Raw genomic sequence first — 21,533 nt, 5'->3', positions numbered from 1 at the left:
TCTAGTTAAACTGTTCATCTTGTATCTTTATGTAATTTTTGGCTTCCTAAAAATAGTTAACAGAGCAAGGCCACATTAGCAAAAGGAAATAAATAAAAGTAAAAATTGCATTTTTTTTAGCATTTAATTTTCTAAGGCATAACCTTTTGAAAACCATTCTATTTGAAAATTATGTTCCCATTTTTAAAAATGACACATTATATCTAGTTTAAATAAAATGTGTATATCATGGGCACTAAGAGGAAATTTTGTAAAAATGAGACTGAAGAGTGATCAGATAGGAAGGCCAAAATAGTGGAAGGGAGAGAAAAGAAATTCAAGGGTTTTAAGGAAAAGGGACCTATTATGTGTAAAGCACTATTTTAGGTATACAAACATGTTTTCATATACACACACATGCGCATGAACGCATGTCTTTGAAGAGAGGAATCACTGCATACACATACATACTACTACATATATATTTTTTCTTTTTTATTGAATTTATTAGGGTGACATTGGTTAGTAAAATTATATAGGTTTCAGGTGTATAATTCTATAATACATCATCTGTATATTGTTATTGTGTGTTCACCACCCCAAGTCAAGTCTCTTTCCATTACCATTTATCTCCCTTATACTGGCTCTTCTACCTCCCCTACCCCCCTTCCCTCTGGTAATCCCCATACTGTTATCTTTATGTCTATGAGTTTTCTTCTTGTTGTTTTTTTCTTAATCTCTTTACCTTTTTTCACCCAGCCCCACAACCCTCCTCCCCTCTTACAGCTGTCAATTTCTTCTGTATCTGTGAGTGTTTCGGTTTTGTTTTTTAGTTTATTTTGCTGATTAGATTCTACATTACATATGAGTGAAATCATATGGTACTTGTCTTTCTCTGACTGGCTTATTTCACTTAGCATAACACTCTTTAGGTCTATTCATGCTGTCATACAAGGTAAGATTTCCTCCTTTTTTTTTTTATTTTTATAGCCAAGTAATATTCCATTGTATAAATGGGCCACAGCTTTTTTATCCACTCGTCTACTGATGGACACTTCATCTGCTTCCAAATCTGTACATATATTTTTAAATAATATAATCATTCTCCGTATGACAAAAGGTCACTCATTAGGAGATCCTCAGAAATGGACACTATTTGGACTCAGGCTAGGAGGTAATAGCAGATTTATATCTCTCTTCATACACTCTGGAGCAAACATTCCTTGAATGAAACAACAGGTGGAAAAGAGCAAATCTCTAAAATTATCCTTCCCTCTCTTCTTTCTTTTATAACTTGAGTTACATGCAGTTGAATTCTTTAAAAAAAAAAAAAATATATATATATATATTTTATATTATACATATTTATATATTTCATAGAGGGAGAGGGAGAGATAGAAACATCAATAAGAGAGAATCATTGATAGGCTGCCTCCTGCACACCCCCTACTGGGGATTGAGCTCACAACCTGGGCATGTGCCCTGGCTGAGATTCCAACTGAGACCCCCAGGTTCATAGGTGGACATTCAACCACTGAGCCATACTGGCCTGGCACAATTGAATTTGTATAAGCTAAGAGCATATACTAGGCAAATTTACTGCAGTGTACATAAACTAAAATGAGTATGTAAGTAGAGTGTATTGAGGACTTACATTTAGTATGCTATTACTGAATCGGAGTAGTGACTGGCAATCATATAGCTTTCAGTAGCTTTGCAGATCTAATGCAGATAATATATGGGTATTTTAAGTAGTTTCTAGGAAAAAGTAGCATTATCTTTTTTTTTAAGATTTAAAAAAATGTTTTTATTGATTTCAGAGAGGAAGGGAGGGGGAGAGAGAGATAGAAACATCAATGATGAGAGAGAATAATCACCCAGCTGCCTCCTGCATGCCCCCTATTGGTGAGCAAGCCCACAACCTAGGCATATGCCCTAACTGGGAATCTTAACAGTGACTTCCTAGTTCATGGGTCGATGCTCAACCACTGAGCCACATAGGCCAGTGCATTCATTATCATTTTAAATAGTGCTTAGTATTTGGCATTTGAGGAAATGGAAATGTTTTAAATATTTAATTAAAAAATACTGCTCATGTTAAAAGTACAAGTTTTTTATTATGAAATTGAAGTAATATCTTACTCTTCAGCACAAACTTCGAAAAAGTGTTAAAATTGAGCACAACAGCATGTGTAGTAATGAAATAGCACAGGAGTCTGCAAGTGAGTATTCATATAGGATGACCTGTTTTAAGATGGATGTCATGTAATTCAGCAGATTTAAACTATTTGAGTTAATTGTAGATTCACATACAATTATAAAAAAAAATAATTCAGAGAGATCCCAAGTACTCTTTCCCTAGTTTCTCCAGTGGCAATATCTTGGTCAAACTATGGTATAATATCAAAACCAGGATCTTGACATTGATTAAGGTAGGATAGAGAACACTTCCAGCCCCAAAGAATCCCTTATGCTGCCCTTTTATAGCCAAATTCATTTTCCTCCTGCTCTGATTTCCTCCTTAATGCTAGCAATCACTAATTTGTTCGTTATTTCTGTTATTTTGTCATTTCAAGAATTATATAAATTGAATTATACAGTGTGTAACTTTTGGCTTTTTTCCCCTCAGCATCATTCTTGGGTGGTTCATTCAGGTTGTTGTGTGTATTTATTCCTGAGTAGTATTTCATGGTATGGATGTACTACAGTTTGTTTAACTAGAGTTGAAGGACTCTGGAGTTCCTAGTATTTGGGCTATTATGAATAAAGTCACTATAAACATTTGTGAACATAAATTTTCATTTCTCTGTGATAAATACCTAAGATTGTAATTGTTGGTTCATATGGAAGTTGCATATTTAGTGTTTTTTAAGAAACTGACAGTTTTCCAGAATGGCTGTACCACTTTACATTCCCACAAACTATGTGTGAGTGATTCAGCCTCCACATCTTCACCAGCATTTGGTATTGTCACTGATTTTATTTTACTCATCCTGGTAGGTGTGTAGTGATATCTAATTGAGGTTTTAATTTGTATTTCCCTAATAACTCATGATGTTGAACATCATTTCATGTGCATATTTGTGATCTTTGTATCCTCTTTGTGAAATCTCTTCATGTCTTTTGCCCATTTTCCTATCAATTTTTACTGTTGAGGTTTGAAAGTTCTTTATATATTCTGAATGCTAACCCTTTGTTGGATATATGGTTTGCAAATATTTTCTTCCATAAAAAATGAACTTTAAAAGAAAGTAATAATGAACTTCTAGGCTTAAAAAATATAAAATCTGGTGGTATACACTTAAGGCTGGAGTTTGATGCCTGGGTTTGAATTCATACTATGCCGTTTAGCTGTATGACCTTGGGCAGGTACTGAATAGCTCAGTGACTCAGTTCCTCACCTGTAAAATAAAGATTAAAAACAGCATTATCTTATAGGATTGTTGTGAGAATTAAATGAGTTAACATGTATAAAGAACAAGAACATTGCTTGGCTCATAAGAGCTGAATATATGTTAGTTGTTAATGTTATTTTTTAAATGTGCATTGATTTATTTGCCTAATTATACTTTCTTTTTGTTACTTGATAGTGGTTGGATTTCATCGCTTACTGGTCTCAACAAAAGTATTCCTGTTGGAATCATGATGATAATCATAGCAGCACTTTTCACAGCATCAGCAGTCATCTCACTAGTTATGTTCAAAAAGGTAAATGAAATTTTATGTCTGCAAATTTTTATAGTGAAACTCATTTTCCTATTTTGCTCTTATGGTAACATCAAGCTATTTTTTTTTGTTCTATTTGTGCAAGTTTGCTCTCTGAAGATTACTTTTTACAATTAATAGTTATGCATAGATATATTTTTGAAAATTGCATCACATTTTTAACTTCCTGTAAAAAGGAAATATTTTAAAATCCTGTTAACTGAAGGCTTTTTGCATTAACTGAAGAGTCAACCTTATTTTTAAAATTTGGATTATTTAAAAATATTCTGATTTTTTTGAATATTAAATATATTAACCTGATTAACGAAGTGTGATGTTTGCATTTTATTTGTATTTAAAATGTAAAGACACTAAATTATTTATCTAAGGTGTAAAGTGAGCTGGTGACAGGTTCAGGCTGGGTTATGACTAGTGACTGCCCAATTATCTACACTTCTTCCTATTGAATTCCCATGGCTGTTTTCACAGCCTTAAAAAGAAATCATTGCATAGTGTAGGAGAGAAATCTGTGTTTTTATTTGTTTATATATTTAATGGTGTTTTATGATGCATTACAGAAATGTTTTCTATTCTACATGTGTTCAAACTTGATATTGAAACCCTTGGAATAACACTGTGTTTTAAAATGATAGATTTTTGATAGGTCTCACTCTGAAGAAATAAGTCTATACAACATTTTTCTTTATTTTATAATGACCAGTTAATTGAGATATGTACAAGGAGTGTTTAGAAATAATTGTACCTTATATTTAAGAACACTCTGCACTCTTGAAATATTTTACTTGTACATTTGCTTTTTGTCCTCAAAACTGGCTGAAGGCTAGACTATTTTTTTTCAGTCCAAATTTTGCTATTCATTTTCTCTTATTAAAGCATTTATTTTCTGAACTACACACACATAGTATTGAAACTCAGCTTTCTAAAGCTACTGAATCCTAAAGTCTTTTTGCATTCTTCCTCCTCCTTGAAGCCTTCTGTGCTATAGGTGGTTCCTCTTCCTCAGTCTTCCTAATTGTGTTCTGATTCTTCTGCCTCTGAGCCTATTCTTTCTCTTTCATTTATTTCTTTGCCCAGTTCATTAGCAAAAGTCTTCTTAAATGCAGTCAGCTCACTGCTTTTTATGCTGTAAAATCTTTTTTCATGGGAATTTCAACCTCCCTACATTGTTTCACTTTCTTCTCTGCCTGGATGACCTAACGTTGGAAGACATAATGCTTTGTATAAACATTTAGTTGCATACTCAGGTGACTGTTGACATCATCAGTTGATTGGCATCATCGTCTCACAGTAATGCATCATAAACTCATAATTTTCTTCTGAGAACTAGCTCTTCTTCTGGAAGTTCTGATTAATATTCAAGAAACATTTATTAAGACTACATATTGTGTTCTGTCCAGTGTGGCTCATTTGGTAGGAGCGTCATCCGTTCTATTCCCAGTCAGAGCACATACCTAGGTTGTGGGTTTGACCCCCATTGGGGTGCATATGGGAGGTAACCGATGGATGTCTCTGTCTGTCTGTCTGTCTATATCTGTCTGTCTGTCTGTCTATCTATCTATCTATCTATCTATCTATCTATCTATCTAAAGAATCAATGGACATGTCCTTGGGTGAGGATTACAAAAACAAACAGGCAAAACAAAAGACTACATATTGTATGATTCTATTTATATGAAATATACAAAATAGGCAAACCTATAGAAACAGAAAGTAGATTCATTAGTGGTTGTCTATGGCTGAGGGTAGGGTGAAGAATGAATGTTAATGGCTATGGAATTTCTTTTGTGCGTGATGAAAATGTTCTAAAATTAAGTTATAAAGAGGATATATTCACAATGCTATTAATATACTAAAAACCACTTTAAAAAGCTAAATTCTATATAAATTTTATCTCAATGAAGCTTTTTTTAAAAAAGGAATATTTATTAAATACCTACTATAAATAAGGTGATATTAAGTACTTTCTCAGATGGTTCTGTTTAACATTTGTGTCAGCACTTTGACTACTTCTGTCAGTGCTTCCATTATGTTTTAAATCACTTTCCTAGATATTTTTTTTTTTACTATCTTTCTGTCCTTTTCTCCCTTTCCATTTCCAACCTCAGCTAATCCAGAATTTTTTTACCAGTCACACCCTGCTCCCACTTTCTTCAGTCCATTTGGTATATAGTTACTATGTTAATCTAAAAAAAGACCTCCAAACAAACCTAGCACTCTGAAGATTTTTGAAGTGGACATAGGTGGGAAATGAATTGTGGTGAATGTGGGAGGTAGGACTAGTTCTTTTCATAGCTCCTGGATCCAGACTTTCTACTCCAGTCAGACTGTACTGTGTATTCAGTTTCTTAAAAATACATCCTGCACCTTCCTTTGCCCCAGTTCTTGTTCATGCTATGCTTCTTAACTTTCAGGTTGCTTCATCTCTACTAGTGTTCTTTCAAGCACTTGCTCAAATCTTCCTGCCTCTTCCACAGAATCTTTCTTGGGGATTATGTCATCCTCTATTTTATTGGGGAACTTGCTGTCTGTATTACACATTGGGATCTGGGCATAAGCCACTTTATGTACCTTATAGTGTACATTTTCTGGGTACCCAGCTTGTTAAATTCCTCCATGGTGAATATATCTTGTTGCATTGGAATTAAATGAGAAGAGCTTTGGAACCACACAACTCAGGTCAAAATTCTGGCATCTTCACATACATTTGTATGAACTGAGGCATGCTTCTGTAACCGCTCAGGTTCATTGTCTTCACCCATACTCTAAGCTCCATGGCAGCGGGACCTAGTCTGTGTGCTTTCAGGCTGTATTCCTCACATTTAGAACAGTGACTGGCAGTGATTGGCATGGGATAGGCACATATATATATATATATATATATATATATATATATACACACACATATACATATGTATATATATACATATATATATGTACACACACACACACACACACACATATATATATATATATATATATATATTGAGTGAATGAAGGAATGGGAATAACTGCTATTTTTATAGGGTTGGTGTGAGGATTAAATGAAATAATGAATGTAAATTGTATAGCACAGGGCCTCAATTAAAATTAATATTCCTTTCTGGTCTTTTGACCTCTTTATCATGTTATATTCAGGGTCTGGTCTGATGTGTAGTTTTGTTGAGTAGGTGCCTGTATCAGTCAGCGTTCCATCAGAGAAACAGAACAGAATAAAGCTATTTATTGAGATGAATCGGCCTATGTGGTTGTGGGGGTTGGCCAGATCAGTATGAAACCCACAGATGGGCGGTCAGGAAGGGTTGTAAGCTCAAGCAGAAGCTGAAGCTCTAGTCCACAGGTGGGATTTTTTTCTTTCTCAGAAAAACCTCAGTTCTGTTCATAAGGCGTTTTAACTAATTAGATCAGGCCCACCCAGATCATTCAGGATATTCTCTTTTTTTCAGAGTGAACTGATTATAGATGATAATCATATATGCAAAACACCTTCACAGCAACATCTAGATTAGTGTTTGTTTGGTAACTGGAGAGTATAGTCTGACCATTATAACATCTCTTTGGACAATTCCTTTATTATTCCAAATATATCATAGGGGATGCTTTCCAAAACTAGAAATGTAATAAATTTAGAGTACAGTAGAGGGTTTTGTGGTATGTTGCAGGTTCCATTCATTTGTTAAACAACCATTGAAGAGTATGTGTTAATGCTCAAGGAGTTCACATTTTGGTGTGGAAGAGAAACAAATGAATGGGTATCAGGAGTCAGTGATTTAGTGGCCATTATGTGGCCAATATAGGGAGCACACAGGAGGGACATCTAAGTTTTGGAGATCTCTTTTAGTAGTGAGGTCTTTTTGTATTGCCTTGGGTGAGAGATCATGATGAACAGGAGTTACCTAAGTAAAGGATTAAGGGGGAAGGAGAGGATAAGTAGGTACCATGTAGCAGGGATACATTTTCATATCTAGTTGCAGGGAATAGCATGGTATATTCAGGGAATTAAAAGTAGCTAAGAATGGATGGGAAATAAGCTTGGTGCTTGAGTCCTGCAAGGAGAAAGTGAGCTGTTGGTGGTAGAGGAGAGGTAAAGAGGAGGCTGATCACATAAGTGTACTTATATTCTGTAGGTCTTGTAAACTAGGAAACCTTGTTAAGAAATTTGGATCTTGCCCTAGCCGATTTGGCTTGGTGGATAGGGCGTCGGCCTGTGGACTGAAGGGTCCCAGGTTCGATTCCGGTCAAGGGCACATGCCCGGGTTGTGGGCTCGAATCCCCAGTGAGGGGCGTGCAGGAGGAAGCCAATCAATGATTCTCTCTCATCATTGATGTTTCTATCTCTCTCTCCCTCTCCCTTCCTCTCTGAAATCAATAAAAAAATAAAATAAAAAATAAAAAAGTAATAAAAAATAAAAAGAAATTTGGATCTTCTCCAAAGAGTAGTGGTGAGCCATAGAAGAGGTTCAAAGAGGAGAGTAATTGAATTGATCTGATTTGAGCTTTAGAAAAACTATTCAGAAATAGATTTGGGATTTGTGGGGCACTGATGTGGTACTTAGAGAAATTAAGACTTGGAGACAAGCTAGGAAGCTGGTTACTACTAGGAAGTAATGATGGTAGCCTAAACTAAGACAGTGGCAGTAAAGTAACCACAGCATGGGAAAAATGAGCAGGTAGTGATTGATTTGACTTGGGCCTGGAAGTGGGGGATAAGGGAAGACTCAAGGATGACACCAGTCTTTTAGATGGTAGGTCATTCAGGAAGAGAGCATCAAGATGTTTTCAACTTTACACACAGAGAGTTTAAAATTCTAGAGGGCCTTAAAGTATAATTAATCAATTTGTAGGCTTTTGGATAATAAGATGGGAGCAAAGGAAAGAGCTTTAGGCTGGATTTCTAGACTTGGGAAGTATAGACTTCTTGATGTAAATGGAACATAGAAGGTAAATATGAAGTGAGAAGAGGGTCTAGGATAGAATACTCCCAGCAATTAAGAATTTACTGAGGGAAGAATGTGGAAAGAATTTTAACCAGCAGTGGTGGTGGTGGGGAATGTGTGGCATAGATGCTTAATAGTCAGAGTGTAGAGGAAGTGTTTATTTTGCAGCTGCTGTGTAACTGACTGCTGTGTGCAGCATTCTAGTCTTTGACCTGCAGTGTTCTTCCCCAGGTAACAATTCTTCAGGATCCAGTTGCATGAAAAGAAAGGTTTTAGAGCTGTGCTTGTTGTATTCCAGGCATTCAAAAGAAGTATGACTACTTCTCAAATCAGTGTATTGATGTGGAAATTGTACAGCATACTTTATTTTGGTTGGCTTTTTTTCTGTTACTGTATAATTAAAGAAGTTCCCAGTTATTTCTTTTTTATATGTGTTCACTGTCTTTCAGTCTGTACAAGCTCTTAAACTTCTCTGAATCTCATATTCTTTATCTGTGAAAGAAGGAATTAAGATGAGTTGAGTTTATGAAGTCCAGTCAATGGGGATAATATAAGCTAAAATGTAATTTGAGCCAGCTTTCATATTTGTAGTGGAATAGATTTCTCTTACTTTGATAGAAATTGAGATCCCATAAAAGCACCTAATTTTTTTCTTTTCCACTTGCTCTAAACTGGCTGTTTAAAAAAAAAAAAATCTTTGGCGTTATGTAGCCATAATTTATAACCACTAGGGGTCAGACTCTTCATAAACCCTCTAAAAGTTATCTGTACACACAATATTTTGACTCTAGAATTGTTAACGTTTTATTTGGCTGTTTTGTGTTTACATCCCTAGCTAAACACATTCTGTGGTATATATTTATTTCTCTTACAGTGAATACAATTTTGAGAATTTTGTTAGCATTCTGATGTCTTGTATAGTTGGAGTAGGTAATCATTGGTATGTAGAATTCCCAGTATGAGCATTATGGTAACTTAACATTGTTTCCCTCTTAGCATCATATTAGAATCCAAATTTAAAAAAAATTGAAATGCAAACTATCTCTTGTACCTCTTCATAAATAAGGGAATAGTTCATCCCATACCTTTCACAGATAGATTTCTTAAAATTTTCATTAGATCTTCTTAAAATTTTCATTAGATTATTCCTAAATGTTTTTTAAAGGTCTTCTTTCTATAGTAAGATTAGAATTGAATAATAGTTTGGGGTTAAGGCAGAGGTGTTATAAGTGCGTCAAATAGTAAATGAATGAATCACAGGAGAATATGTATGAGGGGTATCCAAAATTTCCCCCCCTTTTTTTAAATTGGTGTGAGAGCTAGAATAACTTAATATGGAAGATATAAATAGATACTACATAATTCATATTCCTTTTGGGACCTAGTTTTGAATGATTATTTTTTTTCATGAAACTTTAAAAATTGTCTATAGACTTTTGTGTCCACATTCATAAGATAATTATTAGTAGTAATTTTTGGCATTTTAAAAGAATTTTAGGAAAAATTTATTTCATTTCTTTTAAAAACAAGTTTCCCTAACTGCTTAAAAATTTTTTTGTATACCAAAATATCTATTCTGCAAATAGATATTTTATTTTGTTTGAGGGTATAGAAATTCGCTATATCATCCAGAATAATGATGTCTCATTTATTAAATTGGAGTTTTACAGTAAATGTTTTGTGACAGTAATCTATTATATATAAGAGATAATAATCTTAGACTAAAAGTGACTTCCCCTTTCTTTGAAAGTATTGTTATTGTTCACCCCCCTTTTGGGGAGCTTTATTTTGGATCTAGGACAGAATGCTGATAATTTTACTGTACTGGGGTCTTATGATCACAAATAGGCTCCCTCTCTCCAACCCTCCCTCCCTCCTTTCAATCATCCAACACTATAGTCTTTCCTGATTAGGAATCAATTTCAGATAGTTTACATTGCCTATTAAAATGTTGATCTACATGCTTGTTATCTTCATGCAGGGGACACAGAGTAGGCACAGTAACACTTTTATATCTCCAGAAAAATCGGCACTCTGATCAGGTTGTTTATATTCTGTCCTCAGTTGGTATTTTTAGTATGTTCACTTTTTTGGATTGCCCCCAATTTTTACCTTTTACTATAAATACTAGGCTAATTACTTAATACATACTAAATATACATAGCTAAATTATTGTGAATTATATTTACTCAGGCATCTTCAAATTTAGTAAATCAAGTATTTATAATGCTATACATAACATTTGTATTCAAATCCTTATATGTATATTTTAACAGCTTCATTGAGGTATTTAAATATGCAGTTTACTCATTTAAAATGTTCAGTTCAGTTGTTTTGAGTATATTATTAATCTTTAAAGATGTGGGAAAAATATATATAACATAAAATTTGCCATTTTAATGCAAATCAGTTTTAATGCACATCAGTTTTAAGTGTATAATTCAGTGACATTAATTATATTCATAACATTGTTTTACCATTACCATTGTCTATTTCCAAAATTTTTTTATCACACCAAACAGAAACTCTGTAGCCATTTAGTAACTCCATTTCCCTAATCCTGGTAACCACTAATATACTTTCTGTATCAATGAATTTGTCTATTCTAGATATTTCATATAAGTGGAATCATACAGTATTTTCCTTTTGTGTTTGACTCATTTCACTTAGCATAAAGTTTTCAAGGTCCAGCCATGTTGTAGTATGAATCAGAATTTCTTAGTTATGGCTGAATAACATTCCACTGTATATACATGCTACATTGTGTTATTAATCTGTTGATCACTTAGGTTGCTTCCTTCTTTTGGCTATTATGAATAATGCTACGTGTGAATATTAGTGTACACATATCTGTCTGAGTTTCTGCTTTCAGTTTTTTTTGGTATATACCTAGGAATGGAGTTGCTTGGTGATCAACTTTTAGCTTTTTGAGGAACCACCAAATTGTTGTCCATAGTGGCTGCATTGTTTTGTATTACCACCAGCAAGGGTTCCAATTTCTCCACATCTTTGCCAACACTTGTTATATTCCATTTTTCTAATTATAGCCATCTTAGTAGGTATGAAGTAGTGTGTTCACTTTAAAAAAAATTAACCTCTGTGGTAATTACAAATTAAGCATTTTACTTTGTAACACAGGTATGTATAGTCTACTAGAGCAGTATTGCATTTATTTGCTAACTTTTTAATAACGAAGATAATTTTAGGCCATTTGTTTAATTCCTTAGCAGATAAAGAAACAAATACTTATTCAGGGGCTTCTGCCACAAATTATGTCTTTTAAAGGGTGTAACAATAAATGGAAATGAGTTCTTCCCCAAAGAAACTAAAAGCATGTGTGGGGGTATCAGACATGTAGATAAGCCCTCCAAAAGAAGCAGCATAATTTGATCTCTAAAAGATGTACTAAGTGTAGGAGGTACTCACAATAGGGAAAAGCACAGCTAGTTCACGCAGAAAGAGGACAGCAGTATTGGAGTTAGGCCTCAAAGGATGAGTGGGATTTCAATAGCATGAAACTAAAGTTGGTAATTCAAAAGTTGCAGAAGGGGGATATCTGACCTTGATCTATGGGCGAGAGGCTTTATAAAGGATTTCATGGAAATGGTTGATAGAAAAAATTGGGCTTATGGATCCTTAAGTTTATTAAAAACTCAAAATAAGAATAAAAATATTTCAGAAACTCGTTTATTTGTATTTTCCCAGCTTTTATAAAAGTAAAATAATTTTGGTACCACAGGGGTCTTATATTAATAAAAGCATGAATTATTGAAATGGTGTTTTATAAGCTTTAATGAAAACATGTTTGGAAATTTTGATTAAGTAAAGTACCATGGTTCTTTACTTTCCATCTAGTTTTTTTTGTCATACACCACCCCAGTGTACACTAAGATATTTTTAAAGATATATTAAGGAAGCAGTGTTCCCTTCTGGAATTGCATATTGTTAGTGACCCATATGCAGATATTTAAAAATTAATTTTAAGTTTTATTAGTGCAACATATTTACATAATTATTTTATTCTGAGGAAAACTTCCAGAAACAGGGTAACAAATATTCTTGTTTTTGGAGGTTTTGAATGGTTTTGAGATGGTATGTGAGCATTATGCACTGAATACTTATGTAGTCTTTTCCCTCTAGGTGGCTCTCTGGGCCTATATAGATAGACTATTGAGAAAGTGTGCTAATCCTACCTTTATTTTGCCTCTGTGCTCTGTGGGGCTATGAATTTCATTTTAAGTGTTTAAACTATGAAGCCTGTAAATATATCACATCAGCTGTTCAATACAAATTTGAAAAAGGAAATAACAAAGCAAATTAGAACAAATGTTTATTTATTACATGTTTATAAACTTGGGAGGACCTAGTGAACCAGTAATTACATTGCACTGTGACTGGTCTAGTAAGTAAAGAAGGTTTATTAGATTTCTATAATGTACTTAATTTTCTAGAATCCAATCATATGTACTCACTGTGAGATAATTTCTTGAACATAAGAGTTGTATCTGTATTTTTTTTTAATCTTTATTCAGATTATTACAATTGTTTCTCCTTTTTCCCCGCATAGCTCCCCTCCACCCGGTTCCCACCCCACCTTCTGCCCTTACCTCCCCACCACTGTCCTCATCCATAGGTGTATGATTTTTGTCCAGTCTCTTCCTGAGCGCCCCCCTCACCTCTTTCCCCCTGAGAATTATCAGTCCACTCCCTTTCTATGCCCCTGATTCTATTTATTCACCAGATTATTCTGTTCCTCAGGTTTTTAATTCACTTGATTTTTAGGTTCACTTGTTGATAGATATGTATTTGTTGTTCATAATTTTTATCTTTACTTTTTTCTTCTTCCTCTTCTTTAAGAATACCTTTCAGCATTTCATATAATACTGGTTTGGTGGTGATGGACTCCTTTAGCTTTTTCTTATCTGTGAAGCTCTTTATCTGCCATTCAATTCTGAATGATAGCTTTGCTGGGTAGAGTAGTCTTGGTTGTAGGTTCTTGCTATTCAGCACTTTGAATATTTCTTGCCACTCCCGTCTGGCCTGCATAGTTTCTGTTGAGAAATCAGCTGACAGTCGTATGGGTGCTCCCTTGTAGGTAATTAACTGTTTTTCTCTTGCTGCTTTTAATATTCTCTCTTTGTCTTTTGCTCTTGGCATTTTAATTATGATGTGTCTTGATGTGGTCCTCTTTGGATTCCTTTTGTTTGGGGTTCTGTGCGCTTCCTGGACTTGTAAATCTATTTCTTTCACCAGGTGGGGGAAGTTTTCAGTCATTATTTCTTCAAATAGGTTTTCATTATCTTGCTCTCTCTCTTCTTCTGGCACCCCCATAATTCTGATGTTGGTACGCTTGAAGTTGTCCCAGAGTCTTCTTACACTATCTTCAACTTTTTGGATTCTTTTTTCTTTTTGCTTTTTCAGTTGAGTGTTTTTTGCTTCTTTGTATTTCAATTCTTTGACTTGATTCTTGGGTTCCTCTATTCTGTTTCTGGGTCTCTGTATAATATTTTTTATTTCAGTCAGTGTATGTTTAATTTCTAGTTGGTCCTTTTTCATATCTTCGAGGGTCTCGCTAAATTTATCGGCCTTTTCTAGGATATTCTTGAAAAGCCTTTTAACCGTGGTTTTGAATTCTATATCCAGTTGTCTGTTTTCCTCCATTTCTTTCGTTGGTGATCTGTTTCTTTGTCTCCGCATTTTGGCTGCTTCCCTGAGTTGGTAGGGTAGCTTTGTGTGCTAGGTTTCCTATATGACCCAGTGGGTTGGCCTCCCCAGTTAACCTGAGGTGGACACTCTTGGTGTACCCCTTTGTGGACTGTGTGTACAGCCTTGTTGTAGTTAAGTCTTGATTGTTGTTGGTATCACTGGGAGGAATTGACCTCCAGGCCAATTGGCTGTGAGGATCAGCTGTGTCTACGCTGGGAGAAGTTTGGTGCTGGAGACAGCCTTATAGAATTAGACTTGCCAAATTGCAAAAGCCTCTGTGCTCAGCTTGGATGGGGTGGAGTCTCAGGGCGGAGCAGACAGTCTTGACTTCCTGTCAGCCTTGCCCTTGCGCGCGCGCACATCCAGACCTCTGCTTTCCCCGGCTCCCGAGTCTCCGCCCGAGAATCCAGTTTACCCCCGCAAGAGCGTGGGTCCCCAGGGGCTCGCCTAGAACTGGGGTTCAGTGCAGTCAGGAGCTTCTGACTCCCTTCCACTAGGGAAAGCCTGTGGCAACCTCCGCAGTCTTTATGCACACTGGCGCCCGTGCCTCCAGACCTCTGCCTTCCCCGGCTCCCGAGCCTCCGCCTGAGAGTCCAGATTCCCCCCCGTAAGAGCGTGGGTCCCCAGGGGCTTGCCTGGAACTGGGGTTCAGTGCAGTCAGAACTGGGGTTCAGTGCAATCAGGAGCTTCTGACTCCCTTCTGCTAGGGAAAGCCTGTGGCAACCTCCGCAGTCTTTGTGCACACTGGTGTGTGCGCCTCCAGACCCCTGCCTGCTGGGTGTCCCCCAGGTCTCCGAGTCTCCGGGTGCCTTTCTCTCTACCTGAGAGTCCAGACTCCCCCTGTATGAGCCTGGGTCCACGGGGTTTCTCCCGGAACTGGGGTTCAGTGCAGTCAGAACTGGGGTTCAGTGCGGTCGGGGGCTTCCTTCCCCCTCCCGCCAGAGAAAGTCAGCCAAGCTCTCAGCTGCCCTTCCTCTTTGCACGCACAAAGACCCTTTTCCGTACCTCCAATTCTCTGTGAGCTTTTCTCTTTCCTTCTAGTTGTAGAATTTCCACTCAGCCAGCTTTCCTGTGGTTCTGGATGGTGTCCGTTCTGTCTTTTAGTTGTAGTTTTGAAATTGTTGTGCGAGGCAGCAGTTTAGGTGCTTACCTATGCTGCCATCTTGGTTTCTCCTGTATCTGTATTTTTAATGTTCCATAAGAAATGTGATTTTGAAAGAGGAGTAGAAATAATTTATACTTATAATGGTGCTATGGTTCCTAGAAGAAAGGACTTTTAGGGTTTACCAATATATGTACTTGTCAGTCCTATCTTTTTCTCCCTAACATTTTCACACTTTGATCCACGATGATACTGCATGGCTTTGCACCACTATATCAGAAGTATTTAGGAGTGCCTGGGTATTTTTATATTTTACCCTGACATTTCTTCATTGCTTAATATACTTTCTTCCCTTGACATCTGTAAAAGCATCTTTGGTTTTTTCCCTTCCTCTCCTAATCATTCCTTGTTGCTGTGGGTACCTCTTAAATATTAGTGTCTTAAATAGACTTTGGTACTTTTGACTTTCCTCCTACTTTGCGTGTGTGGTGTTTTAAAAATTGCACAATAGTCTTTATTTTTCTCAAAAAGTTGAAAAAGAGAAAGAAATGCAGGGCTTTTCAGTGTGTTGACTGCATTATAAAGTGTTTTATATAAACCAAAAGATTTTTTTAAAAAGATGATGTGGCTATAGAGAAAACAATGTTAAAGGAAATGCAAAGGAAGGAAAATTTTCATAAATCACAGAAAGTACCAGCCTGATAGCTTGCTTCCCAGTGTTTCTCAGAAGATAGAATGCAAACCAGAAGAACTGTTTTGTTTACATTGGTTATACAATCAGACAAAAGAAATCTGACACTTCAGAATCTATCACACAAAATCAACTATGGAAGAAATAAAAATTTCAAAATTAAATTTAAGTATCTGGATATATAGAAAGTCCAAGTGTTTTGACAACTATAATAGGTTTTATGTTGGTAAAGTTGGTTAGTTTTTCTAAGCTGCTTTTTTATGATGTAGACAAATCTAATCATTCCAGTTGTTCTCTTAAGGGAAGAAGTTAGGACAGCCATGGGCAAACTATGGCCCGCGGGCCGGATCCGGCCGTTCTATCCAGTTCTCTTGCTCTCCCCTCCGCTCCTTTACTTTGAATTTATATTAGTTCACACAAACACTCCATCCATGCTTTTGTTCCAGCCCTCCGGTCCAGTTTAAGAACCCATTGTGGCCCTCGAGTCAAAAAGTTTGCCCACCCCTGAGTTAGGAGCTACAATTGCAACAGTTGTAAACAATACTCTACTAGGCCCTAATGTTATTATCTAGTAACTCACATCTTTTGAATTAAAATTTTGGTAGGTTTAGATGCTCAGTTTAAAACTATTTTTAAAAGATGGGCAGTGGGATGTGGCCTGACCTATAAAAATATCAGTAAGCAAAGAAGTGATTGAATATACACTTTAGTTATAATTAACTTAAGTGTCTTAGATTTAAGAACAAAGCCCTCATTCACCTAGAATATTCACTCCAGAAATATGGAGGCTGTATCTAGTGAGCTGAGATTAAAGTCTTGGGCGTATTACTTCTCAGTTACCTCTATATATGGCAACTGATAGAAGTGAGTATTTATATTAGAAATCTTAAAATTATCTTTGTATAATATTAAATTTTACAAATTCATCTGCAATCCATTTATTCCTCCCAATATTGCTCTTTCCAGGAACCTGTACATTCTTCTTTGGTAGTCTTTTTTTTTTTTTAATATATTTTATTGATTTTTTTACAGAGAGGAAGGGAGAGGGATAGAGAGTTAGAAACATCGATGAGAGAGAAACATCGATCAGCTGCCTCCTGCACACCCCCGACTAGGGACGTGCCCGCAACCAAGGTACATTCCCTTGACCGGAATCGAACCTGGGACCTTTCAGTCCGCAGGCTGACGCTCTATCCACTGAGCCAAACCGGTTTCGGCTTCTTTGGTAGTCTTAGGAATCTTTTTAACATAGTTATTTTTCAAGAAAAGGAAATTTTGCTTTGGGCATTAAAATACATACCTGGTTCTGCTATATTTATTAAATATCTCTTGAAGTATTTGATTCGTGGTTGAAAGTAGGAGTTATCCACATTGGAGGGGATTTGTTATTTTTTGAAGTCTTTTTGTTATCTTCTTGAGAAGTTCTTTCTGGGATTTATCCAGGTTTTCAAGAAACTGTTCAAATACTTTTACGTGAGTACCTAGACTGGTCTAATAATCTATGGTTCTGTGTTTGATATCGGATTCAGCTTTGTTCTCTTTTTCCTCTTCACTAGTGGAAATGGCATCTAATTCATGGCAGATGGAGCTTACAGTTGGAACAGTAAATGGAACAAACTGGTCCACTTTCTGTAAACCAGTAGATGCTGAAATTTGACCTGTTTTAGGATGAACACTAGAAGGGCTTCTTAGCAACTGGTAGAAGTGAATATTTATATCAGAAATTACTTTGCTAACATTGATATCCAGCCATGGAAAACAGTACTGGAGCATGATCTCCCACTCAAGCCAGACTCCACATTTGTCATATTTTATGTCATTCGGATATTTGGCTACTTTCTTCAAATGGTCCTTCAAATGCTCCCATTACTGAAGTGAACTGTGATCCTTTTAGAAGCTTTGTTGAAGGTCATCATGAATTTTGTTTCAGAAACACGAGCTTAAAATCTGTGTTGACCAACCAAGGCATATTCTTAGAAGTATTTATTTATTATGTTTATAGATTTTCTGACAAAAGGGTTAATTATTTTATTTAGGTGCAATTTCTTTTTAATATCTTGACCACCCTTTACAATACTCAAATACTCAACTATTCCTGACTGTACTATGGAGGACAGTTTTCTAACTGATTCATCATAGACCCAACAGTGAACACCTCTTCTTCTAGAACATACCCAGAGGCAATGCTTAAATTCATAGTCCTCTTCCAGTGCTCGGTTGATAATGGGAATGGCTATTGTCATGAGTGTCCATCACTTAGAATATATGTCTGCAGAACTATAACATCTCCTCACATCATCATAGTTTATGTCAATGTCAAACACCAATTCATTTTTTTATGATCCTGGAAAGCTCTCAGCTTCACTGTATTATGTTGATTGGGTTTGTGGGAATATGCTGTATCTATATCAATCTTGTATGGATTTAAGGTTGTTGAAGGATTGGTAGCAAAATGTAAATATCATCTTTTAGTGTGAATGAAAATTAACAGTGTTGAGAGTAATTCTCTTTATCACTCTGCCATAGTTGAGCCAATGATAATATTAGGTGAAGAGAAAAAGCTCCTAAAGCAGCTTGGGAAGCTCAGCGGGGTCAGATGCCTCCATGGAACTCAGTACTCAGCCCCAGCAGGATAACCGCAAGAATTGGAACCACACTGGAGCCTCTACTTTGTGTTCTTCATGGACAGTTTCATTTGTCAGAGTTGTAGCTACCATGTATATGCCAGTGGTTTCCAAGTCCATGTCTCTTGCCCATTCCTCTCTTGAGCTCCAAACCAAATCATCACCTGCCTGTGGTAGGCCTAGAGTCATTCAGATATTCAGTAAACATTTGTAAGAATGTATGACTGTTTAGAACCTAACTAAGCATCTCCCCCCTTCCCCCAAATCAGCCTATCCTCTCTATTCTTTTTGAAATAACTTCCTAGTATCTACACTTAACTTGAATGTCTTTGACTCATTCTACTTTTTTTCACTTGACATTTACTCTATAATTACCAGTTCCTATCCAGGTTGGGGGAAAGGACTAACTTTGGTGCACTGCCCCCATCCTCCAAACCTGCTTTGATTGCATTTCATTCAGGCTTCTAATTTAGATCTAATCACTGTGCAGTATAATTACAAATTTAATTTTCGGTCTCTTCCTCTCTCCCCCCAAGTTTGTAGGCATATAATAAATATTTGTTCTAATTTGCTTTATTATTTCCTTTTTCAAATTTGTATTAAATTGAGTGGCTGATGTGATATGTATTGATGTGCTTCATCGTTTATGCATCTTAAAACACATGCTAATAGAGTATTTTTGAACCTTACTCATAAAAAGAAATCCCAAGATTTCAGTGATAAATCAGTATGGACAGACAGACAGTTCACAGAATTGTTTCTTTGTAAATCCTTTAAAATTTGACCATTCACAAAAGGTTAAATGTATACAGAGTGGACAGCAGAAGTATCTTTGAGGACATAAATAAATAGTTCTTGGTACATTAAATGATAAAATTATATCACAGGATTATAATATGGTCAGTGGTGTATATATAGCCAATACAGAAATAGATAAGGCATTATTTTCTTTGATTTGTTTAGGGTAGTAAATTAATGTATTAAAGTCAGAATGTATCTTGTTATGTCAAACTATTTAATTAGGTACAGCAGAAAACAAAGCTTTTTTCATTTGATTAAGTTCTTTAAATTATTTTTGGTTTGGTGTAGGCATAATTATTTTTTCTGCATTGGGGATTAAAAGGAAAATCTATGTTAAGAAAATATTTAAATACAATATTTTGTATCAATGTGATGGCTGATGTTTTTGATTTTAGGAATCATGCCTAGAATCTACTCCTCTTTTTTTGAGTCATGTTGTAATTAATTAAAGAGCTATTGAAAGTGAATGTATAGATGACCACTTACCATCTTCTGCTTTTTTGTGCCTCTGTAGGTACATGGACTATATCGCACAACAGGTGCTAGTTTTGAGAAGGCCCAACAAGAATTCGCATCAGGTGTGATGTCCAACAAAACTGTCCAGACCGCAGCTGCAAACGCAGCTTCCACTGCAGCAACTAGTGCAGCTCAGAATGCTTTCAAGGGTAACCAAATTTAGAGAATCTTCAAACAATACACTGTTACCTTTTGACTGTACTTTTTTCTCCACTTACTGTATTCTATAAATATTTTTATGTTCAGTACACACAGCATGTATATCTCCTATTTACTTGTGCATGGGCAAAAACCAGAAAAACTTCCTTGTCTTATTACTTACCTAACAGTTTCTTAAGATTTTAGTGCCCCTTGCAGAAAAATATATTACATGCTAAATAAATATTCTCCATATTTGGGGGGCAATGAATGTTCAGCAAATTATTTCAGTGACAAGACACTAAAATTAATATGGTACTTATGATTAAAAATGCACTTAGTAATAGCTGCAGTCATTCAAGAATCTTAGACTTAAGGATTATACATTGGAGCAGTAAATAGATGCTTCATTTCTTTTTTCTTATTTATATTGCAAGAAATAGACCATCAGAGACTTGTGGATTTTTAGATTGGCTTGTGTTTTTAGCAGTTTCAGTCACAAGTGAAGAGCCTATATGCATTTCGTAGTAGATAATGTAAATTTTATCTTTTTATTTCCTTTCTTTAGAGTAGCTGATATTTTGATATCATTCTATGATCTTGCATGGGCACTACGTTTTTTAAATTAAAATAGTATTTTGGGTTCGGCACTGCTTATGGTTGTACAATTGGGGAGTCATTTGTAAAATTTTAGAAATGATTTTCTGTAATAATTTCTTTTAAATAAAAGTTTATTGGGGTGCAATATGAGAATATAATATGTAGTGCATTATCCAAAAGAAAAGGTGGAAAATTGATGGAATAGAATGTATTGATGAGAATACCTTTTTTTTTTTTTAAATTTTCAGTATTCATATCATAGTAAAATATTACCGTATGAAACTTTGGTATATTCTGTGGCTACTCTTTTTCATTGAACTGAGATTACGTTTGGCAGCTCTTTTTGTGGGGGGTGTGTGTATGTGTGTAATTTTTAACAGAGGTATTAAAGTCTAGTCTTAACTCCTTGTCCATAAAGAACGTACAGTATTTAAGGGATTTTTTCAGTCTCTCATCTCTAGTGGCATTAAATTTTAAAAGACCCTGGCATTTTACATATAATTGAATCTCTACTAAATATCAGTCTTTCAAATTCTGAGACAGACTAAATATATTAAAATTTTTCAGTAATAGAAAAAAGAAAACATTTAATTTGCACCAAGCAAGAAAATATACAGTTGAATGCATTAATTATGAATATAATCACTTTAAAATTATTACTGTGCAGCACAGGAATTCATTCTTATATTTGGGTTGAAAGTTTGAATCATCTTTAA

The 21,533-nt window shown here is 35.5% G+C and overlaps 1 protein-coding gene and 1 pseudogene across 4 annotated transcripts in view; one reads left to right on the top strand and one right to left on the bottom strand.

Moving 5' to 3' along the window:
• The window catches only part of SCAMP1 (secretory carrier membrane protein 1), a 72,308-nt gene that overhangs the window by 49,398 nt on the left and 1,377 nt on the right, over positions 1–21,533 (top strand). For 2 of the 3 annotated variants that reach the window (XM_080682420.1, XM_080682422.1), the window contains 2 exons: positions 3,570–3,687; positions 20,078–20,228. In XM_080682420.1, coding sequence (XP_080538546.1) covers positions 3,570–3,687; positions 20,078–20,228 — 269 coding nt within the window. Of the gene's footprint in view, positions 1–3,569; positions 3,688–20,077; positions 21,391–21,533 lie in introns of those variants that run through there. The other variant, XM_080682421.1, reaches the window with a different exon arrangement.
• Positions 17,501–18,744, bottom strand: LOC308254564 (DNA primase small subunit-like; annotated as a pseudogene). The gene has a single exon. The product of its transcript is annotated as a DNA primase small subunit-like (transcript).

This window comes from Plecotus auritus (assembly GCF_963455305.1).
Source record: "Plecotus auritus genome assembly, chromosome: 7".
NCBI lineage: Eukaryota > Metazoa > Chordata > Mammalia > Chiroptera > Vespertilionidae > Plecotus > Plecotus auritus.
Note: the sequence above shows the minus strand (reverse complement) of the source record. Positions and strands in the feature narration are given on the sequence as shown.